We start from the raw sequence: 26,047 nt of genomic DNA, 5'->3' as shown, positions 1-26,047 counted from the left end.
ATGGATTAAGGGCTACATTAATTTTCAGAATTAATTAATTCTAAAAATTAATTAATGTTTGATATTCGGATCTAGAGCATGGCTATGGCCGGTTGTAAGCATAGACTAAACCCATGATGACATTGACTGAAGACCACAACTGTTACACAAGTGAATTAGGTTCCAAGATGGAAGGTTAGACTCATAAACACAATCTTGTGTAGAACTAACAAAGACAAGACACTTAACTGAAAGTACAAAGCATCATGACATTGTATTCATTCTATATAAAAAGTGGTAGTCAAGTACAATGCTTTATAGTTGTTGGATGGCTACAGTTTTCCTCTCGTGCATATGGGATTCAGTCTGCCTGAATGTCCTAAGCCTAAAACTGCCTCATACAAAGAGGCTACAATAGGTGTGATTGCAAATATCTCAACACCCCTCCTCAATCACAACCAGAAAGTACAAAGTGTATAGAGGCTTTAGTGAAAGTAACACCTGCAAAGTGTGGGCACACCATAAACATGGCAAAACACCAAAGGCTGTCGCAAAAAAGGCTAAGTGTGGGTACCACAAACATGATGGTCATCCAGAGGCTGTAGTAGGGGCCTTACAAAGGCTGTAGTACAAGGCTACATGAGGAGTTTACAAGCTTATGATAAAGACATTTGGGCTAGGCAATACAAGGCTAAAAAAGTCAGTCAAAAATAAGATCAAGGACCCTGAGGCCCTTGCGGTTTTTAGCATTTCTTTTGACATAGATCTTCGATTCATTGCAGTTCTTCTTGTCTAGCTTCCTGTACTTGTACTTCACTTTGTTTGCCACTTCAAAGTCTTCATGATTTTTATGCTTCTTCTTCTTCTTATTCTTTTTCTTTTTGATCTTTTGGTCCTCTTGATCTGCTTCTTCATTGACTTTGCTTGCACCAGTTGTATGAGTCTTTATGTCCATGTCCCCCTTACGCAAAGGTATCATCATCTTTGAGGCAGCAGAAATATCTTCGAAATCTTCAAATAAATTCATCGATTGCTCTTCAAAACAAGTAAATCCATCCATCCCTGCAAGCGGAATAAACAAGTCTTCCATGTAGTTCAATTGAGCAACAAGAGTAATGTTACTCTTCATGAGAAGAATCTTCATAAAAGACTTGATTTTGGTCATTCCCATAATGGAAATCAGCTTCAAATGACTGAGAATAACCAGCAATGAGTTGATCTTTGTATGTGTCAAAAGACACAAGCAATGGCAATGAAGTATCAAAAGATACTAGTTTGAAATTTGATCTTTGTTGCTTGAGTCTGACTTGATGATCTTCAAAAACTCTTCATTGCATCCCCTCCTTGCTAATTTGATGGTTGAATACTTCCTGAAAACTTTATATTAGAGTAGCCTTGGCTTGGTTTAAGTGGCTGGAGAGAGAAAATGAAGGAAAAATGAGCTTGAAGGTAAGTAGCTATGGCTGTCCTGTCAAAACAAGGACCAGCGACGGGTAAATGAGCATGGCTATGGCAGCTTGTAAGCATAGACTAAACCCATGATGACATTGACTGAAGACCACAACTGTTACACAAGTGAATTAGCTTCCAAGATGGAAGCTTAGACTCATAAACACAATCTTGTGTAGGACTGACAAAGACAAGACACTTAACTGAAAGTACAAAGCATCATGACATTGTATTCATTCTATATGAAAAGTGGTAGTCAAGTACAATGCTTTATAGTTGTTGGATGGCTACAATTTTCCTCTCTGTATATATGGGATTCAATCTGCCTGAATGTCCTAAGCCCAGAACTGCCTCATACAAAGAGGCTACAATAGGTGTGATTGCAAATATCTCAATAATTAAATAGCTGGAAATTGCTGAAAATGAATTAAGAAATCTACCACTTGGCAAAACTTTCCCATGCAAGTGGGGGAAAGGCTAAATAGGTCTGAAGGGAGAGAGAAATCTCGTTTTTCATTTTGGAGCTGTTGGAAAGAGGTGTTGGACTGTTGCTGCCAGCTTTTGGGGCTAATTCCCAACCATTGGAGACCATTTTGGTGATGGAGATTGCATATTCTTGACCTTGGGAAGCTGACAATTGCTGTTGATGCACTTTCTCCTGAAGATCACAGTCTCTGATGCTCCTATTGTTGTCGGTGCATCCGTTTGGGGCTGGTACAGCAGGGCAGCAACTGATTTTGATCAGTTCTTCGCGACAAATCTCAAAATTTTCTCTCTTTACAGCATTCTCTCATCTCCTTCAGCCTATGCCCAGCCATTCTCAGCAATTCTCAGCCATTTGGAGGAGATTTCGGCCATTTTTGGTGGGCTGATCTGTAATTTCTGCAGTAAACCCTAATTTACAATAGAAATTAGGGTTTAGCAGCCACCTTGGGATCCGTGCTAGAGATTGAAGGCTCAAGGGACTGAAATCAGCAGCTGTTAATTGAAGATTATCAAGGGATTTCAAGAGCCAGCCCATCCCGAATTGATTTGGGGCAGCATTTGGCCAGCCAAGGGTCAAATTGGAGAAGAAGTCCTGAGTGAATCAAGGGGCAAATGACCCAAAAGGCTTGCTGGTCATTTATGACAGCAAGAGCAATTGATTAGCAGGAGGAGATTGAAGAATCTTGAGTTGTACTCCTTCCAATTGAATAAAAGCTAAAGAAATACTGCAAGGGGTGCCAATTTTGGGGCCAACAGGATGTCTACTGTCCAAGAATGTTATGGTAAAGTGTGTATTTCATTTTATGTGCATTTATTTATCGATGTAATTAACTCTTAAATCAGGTTATCACCACCCATTCCAAGAAGAAAGGCTGGTATTATTGTCCTTGCCATTCAAGATTTTTTGGTGGCCATCTGGCATTTTTCAAGCATTTATTGTGCCGCGACCAGCATTAAATGCTGATTGGCCAGCATTTATGGCATTTCCAACCACATATTGGCCAGTTTAGGGATTTTGTGGCTATTTACAGCTGTCCCCCACTTGGCAGTCACTTATCTCAATCCGTCTTCTTCCTCTAGCAAGTGCACACTCCAGCACTCCGTCTCCTCCGTGCTCGGTGTTGCCATCATCATCCACTTGATTTGGTGCCTTCACTAACGCTATGAACTAGGTGTAGGGACCAATCAGTCCTTTTGTTCAATGCAGATTTCTTTCTTCTTTCCTTGCAGTCTCTCTCTATTCCTTTGTCTCTATGTTCATGTCCCTTCTTCCGTTAGGCGCTCTCACAGTACAAGAGCAAGATGTAGCAAAGCTACAAATGGAGAGGACCTCCCACAACATGGGAGAAGTCACGGAGTATGGAAGATATCTTATGGAGATGGGATACCATATGGACTAGCCATCCTTAATGGCCTAGCTAGATACTCCTCATCAAGCTCCTTCACATGTTACCCCTACCAACATGGCGCCAGCACAATAGATTATGTACTTACTCCGTTGACACTATGATTTCGAGTTTTCTAATGTGCGGACCCAACATACAACCCACCAATAATCTAGGTAGTTCTTGTCCACACACACACACACACATGATATCTATAAGACAGCTCATCAAACTATTACAAGATGCAAACGCCAACATTCCACTGTAAGAGCTCACCCAATAGTTTAGTGAGACTCTACAGTGTACACATAGTAACAAGGGCAGCCTTTCCACACTCTTGGCCTACACAAAGAGCCTCCATCGGGGTGATAACTTGGAATAGCTAATACGATGATAAGTGCTACGAGACTAGAGTTCCCCTATAGAGAGAGGTAGCATTGGGATCGATTGCCCACCAGCCAGCACAGCTAATCATCAGCGTCTCATAAAGCACAAGAGAGCATTCCTAGCCCACTTGGAGAGAGCCTTATACCAGCTATTCTTGAGTCAGGATTCTAGAGAGACGTAGCAACTTTTCAGAGAGCATTGCCCAACCACACCCATTACATCCCTCGATACATGGGAGCAACAACATAGCTAGTCTCTATACAGTAGCAGGTCAATCTCCTCTCCCTAATCAACCAAAACCCTACCTAGAGTCCACCACCTTCTTTACAAAGCAGGGTCCATGAGGCTATTGAGCTCTTTTGTTTGTCAATTAGAGTTCTACTTACTTATAGGTCTTAAGTCTTTTTGTACTATTTATTACATTTTCATTTATTGTTATTTTCTAACAATGATTGTAACTGTGGTCTCATAGGTCATTTTGGCCTTTTTATAGACATTAATATATCATTCCATCTGTGTGTGTGTGCACGCGCGCACGTGCACGAGCAAGCATGCGTGTTGTGTTTCCACCTCTGCAAGCACACACAGAGAGAGCATCAACTAGGCATCCAATCTGCTTTCATCACATTCTCTATTATCTTCAGCCTTCACATTCCTAGTGTTCTCACTACAATCACGCACTATGAGGAGTGAAGGGGCTTTTAATTGTATCAGCCTTGTTCGTCATCCATGTTGTTTCCTTCATCAGCTTCATCACTGCTCTTCAGTTTGTGTCCTCTATTGGTGCCTGATCCTGATGTTTCTCCATCTATACAAGTCTTTTGGGTGGCTAGTGGCATTTTTTGGATGCTGGAAATTTGTAGAACTGGGCAATATGTGAAGCGCTTCTTCTCTCCCTCACTGATTAAAACGCCCAAGCGTCTACCAGTGACAAAAGTGAGTGCACCAATAGATGAGCCACAAAACAACACAATAAATAACTGCATGTGCAGGAAGGAGGAACCAGGCAGTAGCTTACAGCCTACTGTGGGTATGTTTCTTCACAAACTCGCCTTCAAGGCTATAAACATGAGTACTTATAGTCCTTTCTACCTTACTCAGTACGGATGCTTCAAGGTTACTTATCCGCAGGTTCTTACCCCCAGCAATGATAATCTGCAGAGAAGACCTATGGTGCATGACTAACCTTATCTGTCCGCTGGAAACTCATCTATGCTGATAGTAAGCTTATCTATCTGTAGCTCATCTCTGCTGGCGTGAACTACCCAAAATATACAATTAATTAGAGGCAGGAGCAGTATTGGAGCATTATCAAATACAGGACCCTTGCAATCTCGCTTATAATGGCATAAGCTAAAAGTACTGATCTTCAGATTTTAAGAACAAGCAATGCAGTTTCACTATGTAAACATGTTGGCTTTTCTATATAAAGACGCATCTCCAGAGACAAAGAAACATAAACATGTTTTCCAACAGGAACGCAGGGAACCTTTTCCCTCCCCTCGGGACACTTCAGAGAGTACAAATGCAGAATGAAACTCAGTCCAAAGATTTAAAAGACTACCTGACAAATGCCATCAATGTGTGGTCCATCGATAACCTCGGCCGAAATAAATACCACAAACGTCCTGCCCTGATGACCCTGAATGTACGGCCAAGCTTCCCGGAACCAATTCACAAATCGCATCTGCGATTCTCTCTCCTCTAAAGCTTTTGCACATCTGCCAACCTCACTGGTCTCGATGTCATCCCCAAGGGAGCATCTAAGCACACGTTTCTTCATGGCAAAAGTGTTTCCACCCCAACCACCGCTGCTGATCCTTAAGGCGGTTCTCCCGCAGCTGCTTTGCTTCCATGCCAGTTTCCCTTCAGACCTGCTAGGCCACACAAAAGCCGAATGCAGCTTCGACGTGAACACTGAGCTTGCGACCAGTGGGCCTCTATCCGCCATGGCCGAGGTCTCCACGTTACATCTGGGAGGGGAGAGGGAGAGACAAGTCGACAGATCAAGGCTGGATGAGGAGGGCCGGGAGGGGCTGGCCATTAGAGAAGACGTATTGGCGACGGGAAGGGAGATGAGGACGAAGAGAGGGATGTTGATAATGAGGACAATGATGAAGACGAAGTCAAAGACGAAGAAGAAGGGGAAGAGGACGATTGAGCAGGACGAAGAAGGAGGGGACGCTGCTGATAACGAGAGGCTGGAACAGGAAAGGTCGCCATTGCCGGGGCTGCGGGTTCCGATCAGTAAATTCTGTTGATTCTGCGAGTGCGTCACTTCTGTGTGGTCTTTCCGGTAAATACTGTGGAGTCTGAATAGAGTGTTTAGAAAATTGTCCTGTGTGCTGTGCGACGTATAACGGCTCGTGCGGATGATAATTAGTAACCACGATGAGAGATGATGAATCACACGATACGTTTATAGAAAAGGTGTTCTCATGACGCAGTGGCTCGAGGCCACTGGCCACCCGTCCACAAACAGAGCCACAGGCGTCTCGTCCTTCTCCCACAGGCGACCTCTCCCCCTCCCATGCGTCAAAAAGAGCCCCGGTTGCCATATTATCGTGTCTCCATTTTTTAAAAATGATATGCCAAAAGCATTCACAAAATGTGTGTGTCATGGCTACCATTGCATGCATGGTGCCCACATAGTTGCCACGAGACAATCGCTTATATAACCAACTCAACGTCTATTAGGATAGGATTAGGATAAGAGATTCTCACCCTCATTCTTGAAGCCCCTTCCCTCTCCCACTCTTGAAGTGTAGAAAGTGCCATGGTTTTGACAATAGCATTTCATTGTCTCTTAACAGCAGAAACAGTGATAAAAAGAGAATAAAAATAGGCATGTGCAGTGTGTTTTGGTTGGTTGGACATGCTTTGCACAACAAAACGTGGGGAAGCACCAATATATTTGATAGTGCTAAGTAGCCACTACAAGTACTCCTAGAAAATTGGATCCCTTGCTAGCACCTTATGGCTCTTACAACATCATGTTGCCCCTACAGATGTTGGGGATGGGGTTCTTGGTTCACTGCTCTTATCATGACATTTTGATGACGCCAAAACAAACACAAAAATAGTGCATAAAGATGCTATGCATATGTCACATTTTTAGTTTTTGTAAAGGGAATAATATTTATTTTGTTGCAAAATCAGTAAAATACACCCTTACATGAGGGTGGGGCCACATCCACATCCATCATAAATATATAGCATAACAAAAGTGTATGTGCATGCATTTGCAAAACGTTAGAAAGAATTGAAATGTAAAGGCTAAAGCCTTACAAATATATATGTATTTTATATATTCAAAGAAATAATAAAATATGAAGGATTGTGTGCCTTTTGGAGAAAAGGCTTACAAATATATATGTATTTTATATATTCAAAGAAATAATAAAATATGAAGGATTGTGTGCCTTTTGGAGAAAAGGTAGGATGGAGTGCACGGTTGATTATGTGCCTCTTTCTCTCCTTTCGTCCAAGCTACACACATTCTCCTTTTGAATGGTATCAATCTTTCTCTCTTCTCTCTCCTTTGTCTCTTGTGTAGAAATTCCTCTTTTCCCTTTTTTCCCTTTTCTCTTGTAAAACTGAAGTTTGGAGGATGAAGATGAAGATGATGATTCTGTTCATTGTTAAGTGCGAGATTTGTGATTCTTTCTTGTTTTGAGATTAATGGCTCAGTCATGTGCATAGATTTTGCATGCTTCTATCCTGGTTTGTTGGTTGTTTCTGTTCGTAGGAGGGTTGCTGTCATTTTGATGCGCAGCCGGGGAAGAAGCTGATCTCAAGAAGCAAGAAGAAGAGGAAGAAAAGAGCCATAAAGAGAAAGGACAACTTTGTCTCCATCAAAATCCATGGCTTTCAAGGGCTTATTTGCCACACCATTGTCGACAAGACATGCAGTCTAAGAATAGAAAGAAAGGAGGCAATAGGGCAAGAAGAGAGAAGAAAAGAGAAGGGCATGCCAACTTAGGAGTAGGGTTAAGGGCCAACTCAAGCCAACAGTCATGCTCTCTCACAATGGCACACACGACTCTTGATAACGAAGGGGCAGAAGAGAAGAGTCCAGCCTCAATGGTCACCTTTTCCATCAGTATTGTCACACGCATAGATAATAGTTACTACCAGAAGGACGTGGTAGCCCACCATGTGTGTTCCTTCGACGTCACTTGCCTATTACGATGTCGACATGATGATGGTGGTGCTAGGCTTCCCAAGAGCGGAAAGGTTCGAGACCTCACCCCATCCTTCAACACCACAGCCATGGGCTCCGAGTTCATGGAGCCCCGCTTGGTATCAACCGCTGGTGCTGCTTAGCCTACCCCACGGCTCGATTTCATTGACCCTGGCGATGGTGCTCTAGATTTGTGGGAAATGGCCAACCTTGAGGAAAGCATGAAGAAGCTTATGGCCCCATTGTGTCTACCTCCTCCTCCTCGCAAGATTGATGTTGATGATCTTGGCTGTCAGGAGGACTTTCCAATTGCTTTGCTTGCTAGCGACGGTGGAGTGTTCAAGCCTATGGGCTACGGAGGTGGTCTTCTTACGAGAAGCCTTGCAAGGCAAAGATTGACTCACAATTTTGAGGTTAGAACAAGAAGTTGTGAAGTTTATGCAAAATCCAAAGCTGCAGTAGTTGGAGTTTCCACCGATGCCATCTTCATACTTGATGGCTACCTCCTCCTTGCCACTCCTCTGTGTGTGTGTGTGTGTGTGTGTGTGTGTGTGTGTGTGTGAGTGAGAGAGAGCATAGTCAGCTCATCATATGAGGGAAGAGGGGAAGCAATGGCCTCCTCTTGTGAAGATATCAAGAAACATAAGAGACTTTACAAGCAATTCAATATAGCTTCTCCGTTATGATAATGAGCACGATCTGCAGGGTTTCAATTTGGGCCCCCTCGTTCCTTTGAAACAACAACTGTTAGAGAAAGACATGGATGATGACAGTCTGAGAAGATGGAAGCAACAATTGATGGGAGTCTTCCTTCTAGATGCCATAGCATCTCCACCATTAGGATGGCCTACAATCCTTTTGAAGCCCTTGTTGGGGGTAAAGGCGCCTCCGCCTAGCCGCCCGTGTATTACTACACTAACAGTACCCACCACTACATACTGCAGGTGGCAGGTGCCCGTCACACTCACTTACTCTTTATTCTTTTAGTGACAGTTTAAATAAAGGAAGGCCCGGCCACACATTGTGGTCATTGGAGTTCCCACTTTTGAGTCTCTCTCTCTCTATTGGCTCTTGCTCTCCATCACGGGGGATTCACTAGTAGTAACGAGGAGACGTCACCTCCATGCAAGAAATATATGAAAATACCCCTTATCTACCCCCTATTTATGGGACCTTACCTTATAAAATGTACCTTCCTTCCCTTAAATAACCTCCCTCCCTTACACTCACGTGGTACCATACAATAAACCCTAGTGGACCCCCCGGGCTCTCCATCCGCCATAGCTCTCACAGCCAAGCTTCTTCCTCCTAGGTTCCACTTCCCTTTCAACTGGTATCAAAACAAAGGCATTGGAGCTTGCCCGGCATTTTCTTCAGCCCGTATTTGAAGAGCTTCAACCCGAGCTTCAATGGCAGCTATGGCACCTTCATTTGTAGGTATGTTTTGATCTCCCACCTCCTCCCCGAGCTTTCAGACCTTCAACGGCTTCTTCCCAGGTTGCATCGGAGTCCCCCTCAACATTGCCAAGTGCCCCCAAGGATTGTAGAAGATCCCCCAGTCCCTAGGAGTAGCCAGCGCAAAATGCGGCGCATTTTTAGGGGGCTGGGCTAATCCCCTCGTGGCATTTCCAGCTTCTTCCCCAACTTCCCAGCATTGTTTGCAACCTTTTCGATCGTCTTCCGACTCCCCGGCATTGGATCTTGGCTCCCGGTGCCCGATTCGAATGCTTCCTCCTTCAGCCCTTTGCTGTATACACAGTCCCAAGACTGTCAAAACAGGGCAATACTTGACATTTACTGTTTAATGCTTCTTAGCATTGCTCGTTTGATGCCTATTGATTCCCGGTGATGCCCGGATGTTATGGGATGCTATGTCTATACTTTGGGACTGATTTGGAGCAGATTTGCGCATTATTTGAGCTTCATATAACAGTAAATTGTTTGCCGTAATACAGTGGGCTGAAGCTCATTTACTTAGTGTATGCATTGGTTCATGGATACGGGGTGCTTTTTGGAGCTTTGAATGATCATACCAATGTATTTGGAGGTTGCCGAATGCTTCTTTTTGGTTCCGGAATGCTTTTGAGATTGGATTAAGCTCCGACTTGGTCCTTCTTCACTGGCATTTGGCTTCAATTGGCATTCTTTGGACCACTCTATGCCTATTGTCACTACTTGACATTTAGGTCTCTTGTATTTATGCTTTGGTCAGATATGGATGCCACTTGGTTTGCCCATGCTTGACAGTTACTTGAAGCTTCATCTTCAGATGTATTTGAGCATTTTGGATCTATTGGGCATTACATTTGGTTGTCAGTTACATGCTCTTTGAATGCTTTCAGGCGTATGCTTTACGGATCTGAGATAGCTTGGGATTTATGCTCCGGATACCCTACTGGGATTTGGCATGTCTAATGCTATGTATTTGATGTATTAGAGTGTTGCTTGCTCTCTTTGCATCTGACTTCACTTCCAATGGGAGCCTCTTGGTATATTCAAATGAACGAGTCTTATTTACAGATGAGCTTGAGCTTGTGGGATAGTTACAAGCATTTGCTCTCTTGAGAGCTTTATGTCTGCAGTTTGTCTGTAGTGGGCTGATTTGATATGCCTATTGGGGCAGGCACCTATCTCTATCACAGGTTTGTCAATTTTGTATACATCTTAGATGGTTATGTATTGCGCTTCTTGCTCTATCAATTATGCTTGTGCTTTGTCTCTTCTCTTACCCCGAGACCCATTACATGCATGACTTCTGGACCTATGAGATGTCTCTTGCCTGCTGACATGTTATTTTCTTTTACAGTTCTTGGTACCTTCTTGCCCGTGGAAACTCACTGTTGGATGTATCTTGTTATCTGGCAGTTGCAGTGACATATATATCAGTGATTGCTTCATTTTTTAGACAGTTTTACATACTGCTACATTTACTATAGTGAGTTGAAATCTACAGATTTTGAGCACTTCTATGAGGGTCATACTTACTATTTGATGTTATCTTGGTCATATTTGGTGGACAAGTGCTTCTCTTGGTGAAATCCACCCTTTCAGCCAGCTTTAGCAGTGATTTTAGTGCATTTTCAGCTAATTATAGCAACTTGCAATTTTACTTTTTTGCTTTGATTTGGAACATTATGGCTGGTCATTTGAAAGATATAGCTCTCTTTAACATTGCAAAGTTGGATGGTACCAACTATGGGTATTGGAAGTCCCAAATATGGCAGGTTTTAGTGCAGAAGTTGTAGATGAAACCCTTGCATTTCAAGGGTGTCAAACTCCATTATTGTGGGAACTAATGACATATTAGGCCGCAGTGCCATAAAATGCGCGATGATAAGCGCAAGGAAAAGGAAAATGAAAAAGTGCAGGACAAGTCTTCTGAGCGCAGTATTGTACCTACAAAGTCGAGTGTGAAGATAGAAGAGGTTAATGTCATGCAGGCCACTGATTCAGATGATGATCACATACTTTTAGCTTCTTCATGCGATGCCTTACAGGCTCCTTAGATACATTCTATGTATGCGCAATGCTGGCTCTTGGATTCGGGTGCATCCTTTCATGTGACACCCTACCGAGATTGGTTTCATACCTATCGTACCATGTCTGGTTCTGTGCGTCTTGGTGATGACAGGTCTTTTGAGATTGTGGGCATTGAAGATGTTAGGCTGCAGTTTCCTTCTGACAGTTCTTTTGTTTTGCATGATGTACGCCATGTACCTGCATTGACTCGCACCCTTATGTCAACTAGACAGCTTGATGATGTAGTGTATTTTGTGTCTTTGGGAGACTCTGCATGGAAGATTACTCATGGTAGGCTTGTACTTGCAAGAGGTGCTAAGTCTGGCAGCCTCTATCCCTTACTTGTATCAGGAGCTACATTGGATCATGTTTTGTCTGTGGGTTCTATTCCCCATGTATCCCTTTGGCATGCTCGTTTGGGGCATATGTCTCTTAAAGGAATGAAAATGCTCCGTGCTTTGTAGTATCTTCCGCCTTTTGACTCTTCGCATTTTGATTCTTGTTATCATTGTTTCTATGGCAGGCAGACTAGAAATATGCTTAAAAAGTCTGGTAAGAAACACATGGGTGAGCCCTTAGCTCTTGTGCACTCAGATGTATGTGGGCCCATGCCCTATCAGTCACTTGGTGGGGCAAAGTACTTTGTTACTTTCATAGATGATTACTCACGTAAGGTTTGGGCTTATCCCATAAAAAGAAAATCCGATGTCTTAGACACATTTCAACGTTAGCTTGCATTGGCAGAGAACTAGTTTGGGAAAAGGCTCAAATGCCTAGGGTCAAATAATAGGGGTGAGTATGTATCACGTGCTTTTGAGCGGTTTTGTAATGAGCGGGGTATTAAGTGTTAGTTGACTGCCCCTTACACCCCTCCCCAGAATGGTATGGTTGAATGCATGAATAGGACCATTCAGGAAAGGGTCTGTAGCATGCTTAGCCAAGTTGGCTTACCGCAACACTTTTGGGTTGAGAGGTAGTTACTACTGCAGTGCATCTCATTAACAGCCTGCCTAGCAGTGGCATAGACTTTCAAGTTGCCGAGGAGGTATGGGCAGACAAGCCCCCCTCTTATGGTCATTTGCGTGTCTTTGGATGTGAGGCATTCTGCCATGTGCCCAAGGACAAACGCAATAAGCTGGATGGCATAAAGCAGCAATATTCATGCAGTCATACCCCACAGCAAAATGGAATTGCAGAAAGAAAAAACAGGCCTATTGGAGAGGTATCTCGTGCCATGCTCAATGAAAAAGACTTGCCAGATTTTTACTGGGCTGAAGCAGTTGCTACAGCAGTCTACATAATGAACAGGACTCCCACTGCAGCAATACATGGGATGACTCCAGAGGAGAGGTATACTGGTAGGAAACCGGATATTTCTCATTTGAAAAATTTTTGTTGCATTGCCTATGTACATGTGCCAGATGAGTTGAGATCCAAGTTGGATCCAAAAGCTAAGAAGTGCATCTTTATTGGTTACTCTCTGTAGCAAAAAGGGTATAGATGCTATAACCCTTCTACTCGTAAGTTTACAGTGAGCAGAGATGTTGTTTTTGATGAGATGAGTAGCTGGTATAAACCAGTAAATGTGATTGATGATGTAGATGCACACAACAGTAATGCTGCATAGAATTCACAGCAGCAGTCACAAAATATTAGTGGACCTGGAGCGTCCTCTAGCAGTGGTTCACATTCTTCGCCATGGACAGGAAGATTGAGATCAGGAGAATCTTCTCAAAGCAATGCAGGTAGTGGTATGCAGGTTTCACGAAAAGGAAAAGAGAAGGTAGATCAGCCCATGTTTGATGTGAATGCAGGTCACTCTTATGTGGATGGTGAATCCAGTGGCTCAGAACAGAGCATTGATGATGAGTTGGGTATTCCTTCTATTATTACACCTGGAGTAAGGAAGACCAGGGATGTTTTGAGAGCACCTGGGAGTGAACCTACTTTGCGCAGGTCTACGAGAGCTAGGTATCCTGTGGATAGGCTGAAATATGATGGATTTACAGCCATTCACTATGTATATATGGTCAAAGTGATACAGGAACCAGAATCCACTTCTTTTGAGCAAGCCATGGGAAAAGAAAAATGGGAGAAAGCCACGGATGAAGAAATGGATGCCTTGGAAGCAAATGCTACATGGGAATTGGTACCTTTGCCTAAAGGTAAGAATGCAATTGGCTGTAAGTGGGTTTATAAGGTGAAGCACAATGCAGATGGTTCTGTGAACAGATACAAGGCAAGATTAGTAGTCAAGGGGTATGCACAAACATATGGCATTGACTATGAAGAAACATTCAGTCCAGTTGCAAGGATGGCAATTGTAAGAGCAGTCATTACTATGGCTGCATCAAAGGGATGGTCTTTACATCAGATGGATGTAAAGAATGCTTTCTTGCATGGTGATTTGCAAGAAGAGGTCTATATGGAGCAGCCACCAGGTTATGTGCGTGCTGTTCATCCTGAGTTTGTTTGCAGGTTGAAGAAAGCCTTGTATGGCTTGAAGCAAGCACCTAGAGCATGGTCTGACAAGATAGGGCAGTATCTTGTCACTATTGGCTTTCAGATTTCCAAGGCAGATTTCTCACTTTATATGAGAAAAACAGAGAAAGGTATTATGCTGCTTGTCATTTATGTTGATGATTTGATTATGACAGGTGACAGTGATGAAGATATCCTTCATGTGAAAATGCTATTGAATCAAAAGTTTGAGATGAAGGATTTGGGAGAGCTGCATTATCTCTTGGGCATTGAGGTGATTAGATCACCAAGTGGGATACAGCTCTTGCAGAGGCAGTATGGATTGGACATGCTGTCCAAATATGGGATGACAGGCTGTAAGCCTATTTCAGTTCCTTTGGAGCAGAATGTGAAGCTGAGCACAGATGTAGGTGAGCTTCTGGAAGACCCTACTATGTATAGACGCATAGTAGGAAGTTTGATTTATATGACTATTACCAGACCAGATTTGAGCTATGCTATTGGATTGGTAAGTCAGTTTATGCAGGCTTCAAGGAAACCGCATTTGGATGCGACTAGACGCATACTCAGGTATGTGAAGTCCACATTGCAGTATGGACTATTTTATGAGACTGGGGTTCAGATACAGTTGCATGGATACATTGATGCTGATTGGGCTGGTAGTATTTCTGATAGACGATCTACCAGTGGATATGTGTTCTCTTTTGGGAGTGTTGTAGTCACTTGGAGCAGCAAGAAACAACCTACAATTGCCTTGTCGAGCACAGAGGCTGAGTACAGGGGTGCAGCAATGGCTGCATGTGAGGTAGCTTGGTTGCATAAGCTACTTTATGATATGCATCAGCCTACAGATGGGCCAGTTGTTATTTATTGTGACAACATGAGCAATATACACTTGGCAAATAACCCAGTCTATCATGTTAGAACAAAGCACATTGAGTTGCATTATCACTATGTGCGAGAGAGGGTTTTACTAGGTCTTATTGATCTAGTTTATGTCAGTACAGAGGATCAGGTAGCTGACATATTCACGAAGGCATTGGGCGCAGAGAAGCTGTGCAAGTTCAGAGACCTGCTTGGTGTGCAAGAATTGGGATTGAGCTCGAGGGGGAGTGTTGAGATATCGAGCTCCACTCGTGATATGCCAGGGTGACCGTTGTGCATCACCGACTTGTCAGTTGCAGATGCGGTTGATACATCGCCCATGAATAATAGCTAGATGACAGCTATCCTTATCTACTCTAGTTCGTGGCTCAGTTAGTATGCCACCTTAGTTAGTTGAGTTTGGTTTGAGACCCATATATAGGTTCTTCTATTTCTTTGTACTTGACATCTTTTTGGCTTACACAACTAAGACGAGAAAAACAGTTTTCAGCCTCCATCTTTGTGTGTATTCCCCCATTGTGCAAGCAAGAAAGCTACAAGTGAGACTCATTCCTTCTCTCCCACAATCTTGACAGTCTTATGTATGCCATGATAGCCACCCATCCAGATATTGCTTTTCTAGTTGGGGTTGTGGCATGTTATATGGCTACACCTGGCAAGAAACATTGGGATGCCGTGAAGGGTATCATGAGGTACCTGAAGGGCACATCAGATATGTGTCTTTGTTATGGCAGCCGGGATATAGGAGTCACTAACACTAATTATGTAGGACACATAGATAGTAGGAAGTCCACTTCTGGCTATGTCTTCACTTATGCTGGAGGGGCTATCTCTTGGATGTCCAGGGCGCAGAAGTGTATGGCTCTTTCCACTAGAGAGGTCGAGTATATTGCAGCCACAGAGGCTTGCAAGGAGGCTATCTAGTTAGGCCGTTTGATTGCAGACCTTGGTATGATAGATATGCCTACACTGCATTTGGATTCTATGAGTGCCATTCAGTTGGCCAAGAATTCAGTGTTCCATGAGAAGATGAAACATATTGAGATGAGGTATCACTTCATTCATGAGGTCATTGAGGATAGGTCTGTTGACCTTATCAAGATTCCGACTGAGCAGAATCCTGCAGACTTGCTCACAAAAAGCCTCACTACCGAGCACTTTGCCTTTTTGAGGAGATTGATGGGCATTGGATGAGATGACGTCTTTTTCCTCATCCTGTTGTACATGTGTACATGTTGTACTGTCTTTTCTTTTTTCTCTCTCACTGGGGCAGATTCACCTTTAAGTGGGAAGTTGTTGGGGGTAAAGGCATCTCCGCCTAGCCGCCCATGTATTACTACACTGACAGTACCCGCCATTGCACACTGCAGGTGGTGAGCGCTCGTCATAGTCACTTATTCTTTATTATTTTAGTGATAGTTTGAATAAAGGAAGGCCCAGCCACACATTGTGGTTGTTGGAGTTCCCACTTTTGAGTCTCTCTCTCTCTCTTGGCTCTTGCTCTCCATCCGCCATAGCTCTCACAGCCAAGCTTCTTCCTCCTGGGTTCCACTTCCCTTTCAGCCCTTATTACCTCTCTTCTTCTTCTTCTATAGTGGGCACTCCTTGTCGCCTTCCCCATATCCCTGCCTTGCTCTTTCACCTTCCGAAGCTCACTATCCATCTCCAAATATACCTCTATACAGTAATCTATTGCATTTCCTACTCGCCATATACAACTGAAAATTAGTAGCATAAAAGAAGAAGAAGACAAAGAAGCAAAAGAAAGAGGAGAAGATGATGGTCATTAGTATGCACAACAAGTTCTACTAAAGAAGGGTCTAATTTGGTTGCATGACAAGGAAGAACTTTTGTGGTCATCAAGGATAATTGGATGGATCTGTTGCCCTCACATCGACATTGTTATCTTCAATTGTGACAAGAATAGTAGAAACATTGATAAGCAGAGGAAGGTCCAAATTCACAACCATGAAAGAGCTCCTAGTCATACTAAGAAGAGGAGGAGGAGGATTTCTATAACAAGAAGGAGATGCCAACTAGCAGAAGAACAACAAAGGGAGCAACAAAATGGAACTATTGTAGTTCAATAGAAGGAGGATCACATTTCAGGAAGAAGCACTGCGATGTAGACACAAAATACTAAAGAGGAAGAAGAATATGAAGAAGGAAACAATGAAGCAGTAGCGTGTTCCACTTGCAATGCGTGCTCCTCGATTGGTTCCCCTTTCTTCTAATCTTCCCTTCTCCACCATCCACCTTCAACACTCTCAACCTCCATTAGCATCCTTGTTCCTGCATCTCCCTCTGCCATAACTCTTCGCATCTTCTTCTTTTCTTATCCCTAATCTTGCATCCTCTACATTGACCTAAGTAATTTTCCTTTATTAAATACTCTTGCCTAAGTAATTTTTATTTATTGAAACATGTTCCTATGTTGTTCTTGCAATACCTCTAGAACTCATCCCAACCATTTTAGATCCCTAATACCTCATCTTTCTCTTTCATTCTTCCCTCCTTTACATGCCACTTCCATATTTTACTTACCTTATCTCACGTGGCATATCACAAAAATAATTCCAGCATTAGACATTAGAAGCATATCATTAAAAGGGTTTGTTTCCAATGCCATTTTCCATCATTACCCTCACTAATCCCTTTGCTTTTCAAGTGTTTTTGAGCTACATAATGGAGATAATCATCCTTCTTTTCCCTATTGGGATGGAGATGTTCACCTTGTGATCCCTCATTAAAGATAGAACCTTATCCTTTGAAGACTATACAAGTTTTTCAGTGTGGGAGTGTGATGGAGGTAGGGGTTCCCTTACTCTGGTGGTCATGGATTTGGAGTTCTATACCCTACCACGGCTAGGCCTTGTCCTCATCCTTGTGATCAAAGTTGTTTTACTAATAATTTTGGAAGTATTTTGTGTTAGACAATGGTTCTTCTTTGACAAGGTTCGCGAGGACGCTTCACATTCTCAGTGTGGGAGGAAATGATGACACCAAAACAAACACAAAAATAGTGTATAAAGATGTCTATGCATATGTCACATTTCTAGTTTTTGTAAAGGGAATAATATTTATTTTGTTACAAAATCACTAAAATACACCCTTACATGAGGGTGGAGCCACATCCACATCCATCATAAATATATAGTATAATAAAAGTGTACGTGCATGCATTTGCAAAAGGTTAGAAAGAATTGAAATATAAAGGCTAAAGCCTTACGAATACATATGTATTTTATTAAAAAAATCAAAGAAATAATAAAAATATGAAGGGCTGTGTGTCTTTTGGGAAAAAGGTGGGGTGGAGTGCATTGTTGATTATGTGTCTCTTTCTCTCCTTTCTTCCAAGCTACACACATTCTCCTTTTGAATGGTGCCAATATTTCTCTCTCCTCTCTCCTTTGTCTTTTGTGCAGAAATTCCTCTTTTCCCTTTTCTCTTGTAGAACTGAAGTTATGGAGAATGAAGATGAAGATGATTCTGTTCATTATTCAATGCGAGATTTGTGATTCTTTCTTGTTTTGAGATTAATGGCTCAGACATGTGCATAGATTTTGCATGCTTCTATCCTGGTTTTGTGGTTGTTTTTGTTCATGGGAGGGTTGCTCTCATATTTTCTCTTGTTTCTTTTGACGGGCTTCCCTTAAGACACATGTCCTCTCCTCCTACAAGTTGCATACACATTCTTGGTTTCAATCTTGGTGGAGATGTAGAAAATCAGTTTCCTTTTCTTCATTGCTCACATAGGCTAGTATAATGGTACATTGACAAGGTTTCTCTTCTTCAAAAGTTTACCACTACTTAACTTGAGTTAATGGCCCTCTTTTAGACTCATGTTACATTAGTTCACTTAAAGCTCAATTTCCATCTAACCCTTCTTTTTCTTTTCAAAGCAAACTCTTCAAAGAACCCCTAGTTTTTCGCATTAAACTTGTGCTACAAGTTCTTCTTAGAAACATAGGGGCAATGCTCCAACACACACTAGTTTCCCTTACAATACATGCTATCAACATTGTTTCATGCCCTCCTCACAAGCTTCTCACTCGTGAAGGAGAATATGTATTCAATCTACTCAATGTGTTAGCTTTACCTTGGTTCACTACCTTTGTTGTAGCCTTTCTTCATATAATAGCAATTAAAGTGAAATTTGAGAGAACACACAACTTACACAAAAGAAGAATAGAGACAAGAGTGTATGACAAAAAGAATGGGTACAATCTCTCCCTATGCTTGGGTGAGCACCTCCCATGTATGTATACTAGTGTTCCTGGTGCGCTTCGCGCACAAGGAACGCTATCTTGCTTCGCGGCAGCTTCGCTCATCCCATTTACACCCCTCTATCTCTCATCCCATTTACACCTCCCCCCTCTGTATCCACACTCACTCACTCACTCAATCACTCTCAACCTCTCTCTCTCTCTCTCTCTCTCTCTCTCTCTCTCTCTCTCTCTCTCTCCAATTCTCTCTAAGCACCCTCTCTCTGTCTCACACACACACACCAAACTTAAAACTAAAAGTAGTTTAAAACCAATGTAACACAAAATGCCAGACATAGAAACAATCTCTTCCATGCACCATACTTACAGACATTCCTCTCAACATCAATGTAAGCAATCATATGAAAACGAAGCCACAAAGACCAAGTATAAGGTACGCAAGTGTTTTTAAGCACCATAGGCAAATGGCCGATGCCAACAAAAAAAGACAATGTCTCGAAGATGCCTAATAGAAACAAAGCTTTTTGAGTAATCATTAACAAAATCTTCCTCGTTGAGAAAAACATGAGAAGGCGAAGCCGAGAATGATCCCATAGTTTCCATTGGTAATCTCATGGGCAATGCAACGGTCCTACCACCTGCATTGGAACAAAAATCACAATATAAGTACGTGGAACAACAACGTTACACTAAAGCGGGTCATAATTGAGACAAAGACCAAGCACCACAAAAAGAATTTCTATAAGAGACCTAGTCAAAATGAAGCCACAAAGGCCAAGCATAAGGCACTGACGTGTTTCCAAGTACCATAGGCAAATCGCCGATGCCAACAAAAAAATACAATGTCTCGAAGACGCCTAATGGAAAGAAATCTTCCTTTTCTTCGAGGAATCATTAACAAAATCCTCCTCCTTGAGCAAAATATGTGAAGGTGAAGCAATGAACGATCCCACAATTTCCATTAGTAATCGCATGGGCGATGCAACGGTCCTACCTCTCTCTTTACCACCTGCATTAGAACAAAAATTACAATATAAGTACATGGAACAACTAACAAAGATCATTCCATCCCAACAATAATAATACCTGGTCGAACATTTGTGAACCACTCCATAGGTACTGACAAACGTTGATGCAGCGTCACAAAACAACCCAAATCTTTGAATCCATACTTGAACCAATGCCTCGGTATCTTATCAGTATGAGAGCGTTGAAATCTCTTCTTATGGTCAACCTCGTACATATGCACCCGAAAACATTGCGTGTATCCACAATGTACAACAATAAAAACTGGGAGCTTGATGTCGATATTAACATCATCATATAAACACTCGATGACCCTTGCAAGTGTCCTTCTTATGATATCATTAGGAGCTATAGTGAGTAATGTGCACTGTAGCTCCTTTTGATAGTCAAAAGCTGGGTAATAGTGCCACTCTAGGGTAGGCATCTACAAAAGTTAAATGAATAGTGAAATATGAAAAAATTATACTTCCAAGAGAGTATATGCCAACCAAACAGGGCATAGAGAGCAATTCACACATATGCAAAACCAACGTCCCAGCATGGTCATCAATAACTGTATCTCTACAAAGAAAGCAACAGAGAGTAAATCACATATATGCAAAACCAATGTCCCTACATGGTCGTCAATAACTACATCTCCTCAAAGAAAGTAATGCACATTACTGCACCTTTCAGAGAACATCCTTGTATACAATGTCTGTGGTCATATCCCCATCCTCTTCACCCAATAGCACTTTCACACCATGCGAAGATTTTACCATTGAAAATGCAACATACAGCTGACCATGTGTAAATACTGGTGCCTTTAGATAAAGCCCAACAATGAACAAAGTCTGCCCCTGTAACTTGTTGATTGTCATAGCGAATGCCAACCGGATAGGAAACTGTCTCCGCTTCATAGTAAATGGCAATTGTGTAGCATTCGAAACAAAAGTAATCCGGGGAATAAAAACTCGTTCGCCCACATTTGCCCCTGTTATTATCTGAGCATCTATCACTTTCCTATTGAAAGCTCTATATATCAATTGCGTACCATTACACATACCCCTTCTTGGATTTAGGTTTCTAAGAAGAATAATAGGTGCATTTATCTTCAGCAGCAATAAATGAGGAGGAAATCCACCTCCAAGGTCTAATGTATTTAAATACTCAACAGAGTACAAAAATGAGTCGTCGGTCTCTGCAAATTGAATCTGCACTATAATACCTCCTGACCTCCCTTGGCATTAGTTGCAATGCACGATCATTCAAAGTAGCCACCTCTGTATTCCGCGAGGCAAGTATAGTCCGCTCACTTAAATACGACGTGTAGTCACCCACATTGGACACGTCACTATAGACACTATTAATCAGTGTTTCGATAGAGTGCCCTTTTAATATCATGCCAGGTGGGACACACAACTTATCACAACTTTCGGTAACCCCCACTCCATTCCCTATTACTTGAATCCAACAGATAAACCCATTGTCCACCACACTACCAACTGTCGACACTCGCATATTGCCAGATAGCCTTAGCACCCTTATGTAATGCCACAAATCAGAGTAATACAATGCAGCATTAACAATATCCTCACGTGTTTCCTTTACCACAACCGGCAAGACCTGTCTAAAATCCCCCCCAAACAAAACAACTTTTCCACCAAATGGCTTATCACAGCTCATAACATCTCTTAGAGTTCTATCAACCGCTTCGAAGGCATATCGATGGGTCATAGGAGCCTCATCCCACAAAATAAAGCTTGTTTGTCTCAATAACCGAGCAAGGTCACTTTGAATAGGAATATTGCAAGTGGATCGATTATTTAATTCTACTGGGATTAAAGTAAAGCAGCAATGCCACATGATGCTATTGCCAACGCTATGCGACCACCACTGCGCACCTTCGCAAGTAAACATTTGTATAGGAAAGTCTTCCCAGACCCACCAGGACCATCCAAAAAGAATACATCCCTAGTATCTGTATCAACAGCATCCATGACTACACCAAAGGCATGCACCAAAGGCAATTCTTTGTCCTTCGTTCAACATTCCCTCCATGGATTCAGAAACCCTATGTTGTTATGATATGTTGTATGCATATTCATCTTGTAAAAGAGGGTTAGCATGCAGTTGTGATTTTGGCTGATGAGGTTCAGGCAACCCATCAAAATCACAGAGTCTTTGTCCTACATGACGTAAAAGGTCTTGCAGATGCAACAAAGCCATGTTAGATGCCTCATGCTGCAGAACACCAAGAGAGGCGTGCACGTGCTATAGCTGCAATCTATACATGATATCCTCTACCATTGGCACCAAAAATATTTCCCATAGATGGCCAGGCCGAGCTGGCTCACAAAAGACCAAAATTGCAACAAATAAAGTTCGGAGTTGAGCACCAGTTTGCACAGAGGCAGCTTCTTCTAAGCACACAATATATTCATCATCGCTCTCCAACATGCCCCTTGCAATGCAAGCATCCCTAAAAGTATCACAGATCACACTATCAACAGTACGCAAATCTTCAAAAGAAGTACATCCCCGACACTTTGTTAAAAGCATCCGCAAATAGTAGAGCTCACCACAGGTAGGCGCCACAAAATACATCCGACCACATGTATTCCCACGCTTCCTTCTAGTCCACATCTTATGTCGTGCATTCCACACCCAATACACTGGAAAGTCTTGATAGCGAATAGTCCTAGCCTCTGGATAAATGCCGCTGCACACAAACCATTCAGTAAGAGTAGTTTTTTGGAGGTCTTTATTCCGCACAACATCTGGTATCCTATCTGTATCCCGAAACACCACATAGTTCTCATCAGGTAAGTGTACATGCAAAGGTTGTATATCGGGCTTTTGATCGTGTAATGCATAATCATAGATCCGACAACACGCCTCAGAGGTAGAAACATATCGTGCATCCAAACAACTTTGTATCTCGTCCACCTCGTGAGCATCGCCACCATTCTAGAGTGAATCAACCCCAACAGAAAACTTGACGGTTGCACGATCATGCCCCTTGTACACATACTTATACAAATACTTCACAGTCGCAATTGTCGAGCACACCTCCACATTTATGTGTGCATTGTATTTTTTACTCAAGAATGGATTATGTGGAACAATCCATAGATTATCAATAACATCACCATTTATGATCACAGAGTTTCCATCATCTCGTCTTCGATAAATGGGATAGCCAAAACTATCAACCGTTGTCATGCCCACTAATTTTCGCGGGTAATCTTTAGTACATCTACCCTTGTCCATACAGGGACTCTTGGGGTTCAATCCTCCGCAAGGGCCATGAATGTTGCACTTTGAAATTGTCTCAAATAAGGCTGGAAACTTAACTCTATTGGGTAACTCAGCACAAACCAGTCTATCGTAGTGACATGCTTCAGAAGGTTTGAAAGACGGCTCTAAAATTAGCAAAGTATGAGAATGTGGTAGCCCCCTCTTTTGGAATTCAATCACAGTAACATAGCCTGCAACCTTTCCAAAGAGATCCTTCCACAACAACGTATACATTAAATCAGCATGCTTTTTATGAAACATGCGAGCAGTCAAATCCGGACGATCATAAGCACTTTGCCCAGGCAATAAAGCATTAGTTATCTCCAACCACTTTGGATTGCATGTCGTTGTTATAAAAAGGTCAGGTTTTCCCTTACATCGCACTATAGCCATGGCATCCTAATATAATTGATACATGTGCCTTGGTTCACCTGTGAATGAGGACGGTAAAACTATCCTCTTGCCAATAGAGGCACCAACAATCGGCATTGTCCCATTATCATTTGCCCCCACCATGTCTGCCAAGCCTTTGTAGGCCTCCGATCGTAACAGTGATTGATTCTGGCGACACCAAGTTAACCTGCACTACTCTATACTACAATAAGCATCAACAATAAATTGCTGCAATAGTCGACCAGCACGCAATATGCACACCTCAGTATCTTCATGCACTTGAAGACGAAATGCATAAAACTGCATCTGGGTAACACAATTTTTATTGGACAATTCATATATGTTAACAGGAACACTAACATTACTGTAGGGAACCTTTACATGCCAACCATCATCCCCCATAGGAAAAAGGAGGACATATAGCATTGGCATATATGCCCTATGCAAGTTTGAAATAGCAACACATCAACCACCCCGAGTGTAAACATGAATATCCCGATGATTAAGAGTACCCTCGTCACCCTGCCCTGGCATGATAGCTGCAACCTCAGTTGCTGCAGGAGCAGAGTATTGTTTACTGGTTCTTTGAATACCAAAAATACTCATTCTTAGTTCCTACACGGGATTATTTTGCAATTGCAAACCCACTGACCTAAAAGCACGTGCATATATGTTGTGTCGATGCATCATACATTGAAGCTCCCCTAGCAAGTTTGGTAATAAATCATGCATAACCCCCAGCCTATTAAGCAACTCATGCTCGGTATCATAAACATACAGTTGTGTAAATCTTGGCCTTTCTTGATGCTGCACATCAGGAAGCAAAGTACCTATACGGTGATAAACAGAGCCATATACTCTAAAGGTGTAACCATTCCCAATAACAGGTAGCTCGTCAACATTAGATCCGAGTTGATACAAATACAAGAGCGCTGTTGTATGCTCGTATGTTGTTTTAAAATATCCTACTCTGAGGGTGCATACTATGCAACAAATCATGCAATGGCTGTGGTGGATGTTGCAATGGTGGCAATATTACTTTTCCATTTCGACAACAGTGTCTTCTAAACAAAATCGACCCTTGAACCCGAGTCTCGCATCTTGACAACTTAGCTGAACACCTTTCACACATTACACAAAGGCTCCCCATGGAATGCACATTCGGCTCTTGAAATAGTAGTATTGACATTGTTGGGTGAACATCCGTTGCAGGCAAAGCATTTAAAATGGAGCACAATCCACCACTTTGGGGATAAAAAATAGCAATATTATGAACACGTGGCTCATTAGGCACGGAATTTTCCACATTGTGGCGATTTCCAAATTCTAAACCAACATGCTGTTCAACTGGCTCATTATCCCCATTTACAAATTCAACACGGTGAGACACACTCTCACAAACCACTCCACTAAGATTTCCCCCATATTGGCACTTAGACATTGAAACATTATTAACATGTGACTCGAAAGTCACATGATTAAGACCATTGCAACCACCCACTGATGGCAAAGCATTCGTCAAATCCACACCAAACTGTCGCAGGGCTTGAAATCCCCTAATGGTTCTATCGGGTGATGGCAAACATTAGCCACATCTATACCAAACTGTGGTTGGCCTAGTTCACGATGACAATTTAGAATCTCCTCATGGAACGTCAGGTTTCAATGTCTCTTTGAATGGATCTACCACGATCTAAAATCCCTTTCCGAGCCCTGAGTCTAGCAACCTGTCGTCGCTCATACCTCGTGGAAGTAAGCATGTCCCTACGAACACGCAACACATAGTCTCTACTAGTTGCTCGATGCGAACACCCCATATTGATCAGTTGGCCACAAAACCTATTATCACTGTATACACACATTTGATATTTAAATATTAAGATTAAATATCAAGACACAAAACCACTACAACCCAGTCAATGTATTTGTCTAAAAAGACGCTGCACCCGCCCATTAGAGAGAGAGAGAGAGAGAGAGAGAGAGAGAGAGAGAGAGAGAGAGAGAGAGAGAGAGAGAGAGAGAGAGAGAGAGAGAGAGAGAGAGAGAGAGAGAGTAGTTGCTAAGATAGAAGTAATCTTGGTAATAAACACATCCACAATTAATCCATTTCAATTAATTAACAAAAGAAAGTAAACATGCAATTGCAAAAACGACTATCAATACACTTTATCAAAGGCATGATTTGATTTCTAAACTAAATGTATTGCATACATTCGATGTACACAATATATCAAATCTAAATATACCAACCATAATTGGACTATCCAATCTACTCCATGTAAATATCAAGAAAGAGACATCACGTTATACACACTCAATACATTTTACTCAAATACGCTTTGTTATATCAAAAGTGTTACACATCTTAG

General features: G+C 42.2%; 1 protein-coding gene across 3 annotated transcripts in view; it reads right to left on the bottom strand.

The window, feature by feature from the left end:
- Window positions 1-6,215, bottom strand: part of LOC148010224 (putative amino-acid acetyltransferase NAGS1, chloroplastic) — a 70,439-nt gene extending 64,224 nt beyond the window's left edge. For all 3 annotated transcript variants that reach the window (XR_015689677.1, XM_087672640.1, XM_087672642.1), the window contains exon 1: window positions 5,251-6,215. Coding sequence is in view for 2 of the 3 variants with exons in the window: in XM_087672640.1 (XP_087528766.1) it covers window positions 5,251-5,730 (480 nt within the window). In the remaining variant the exon portion in view is untranslated. The remainder of the gene's footprint in view (window positions 1-5,250) is intronic.
- Window positions 6,216-26,047: the final 19,832 nt, after the last annotated feature.

The sequence above is a fragment of the Lygodium microphyllum genome, chromosome 30, assembly GCF_053477565.2.
Source record: "Lygodium microphyllum isolate KBCC chromosome 30, Lygodium_microphyllum_v1.1.10, whole genome shotgun sequence".
Classification (NCBI taxonomy): Eukaryota; Viridiplantae; Streptophyta; class Polypodiopsida; order Schizaeales; family Lygodiaceae; genus Lygodium; species Lygodium microphyllum.
The sequence above is the reverse complement of the archived record's forward strand: the minus strand, read 5'-3'. Positions and strand labels throughout refer to the sequence as shown.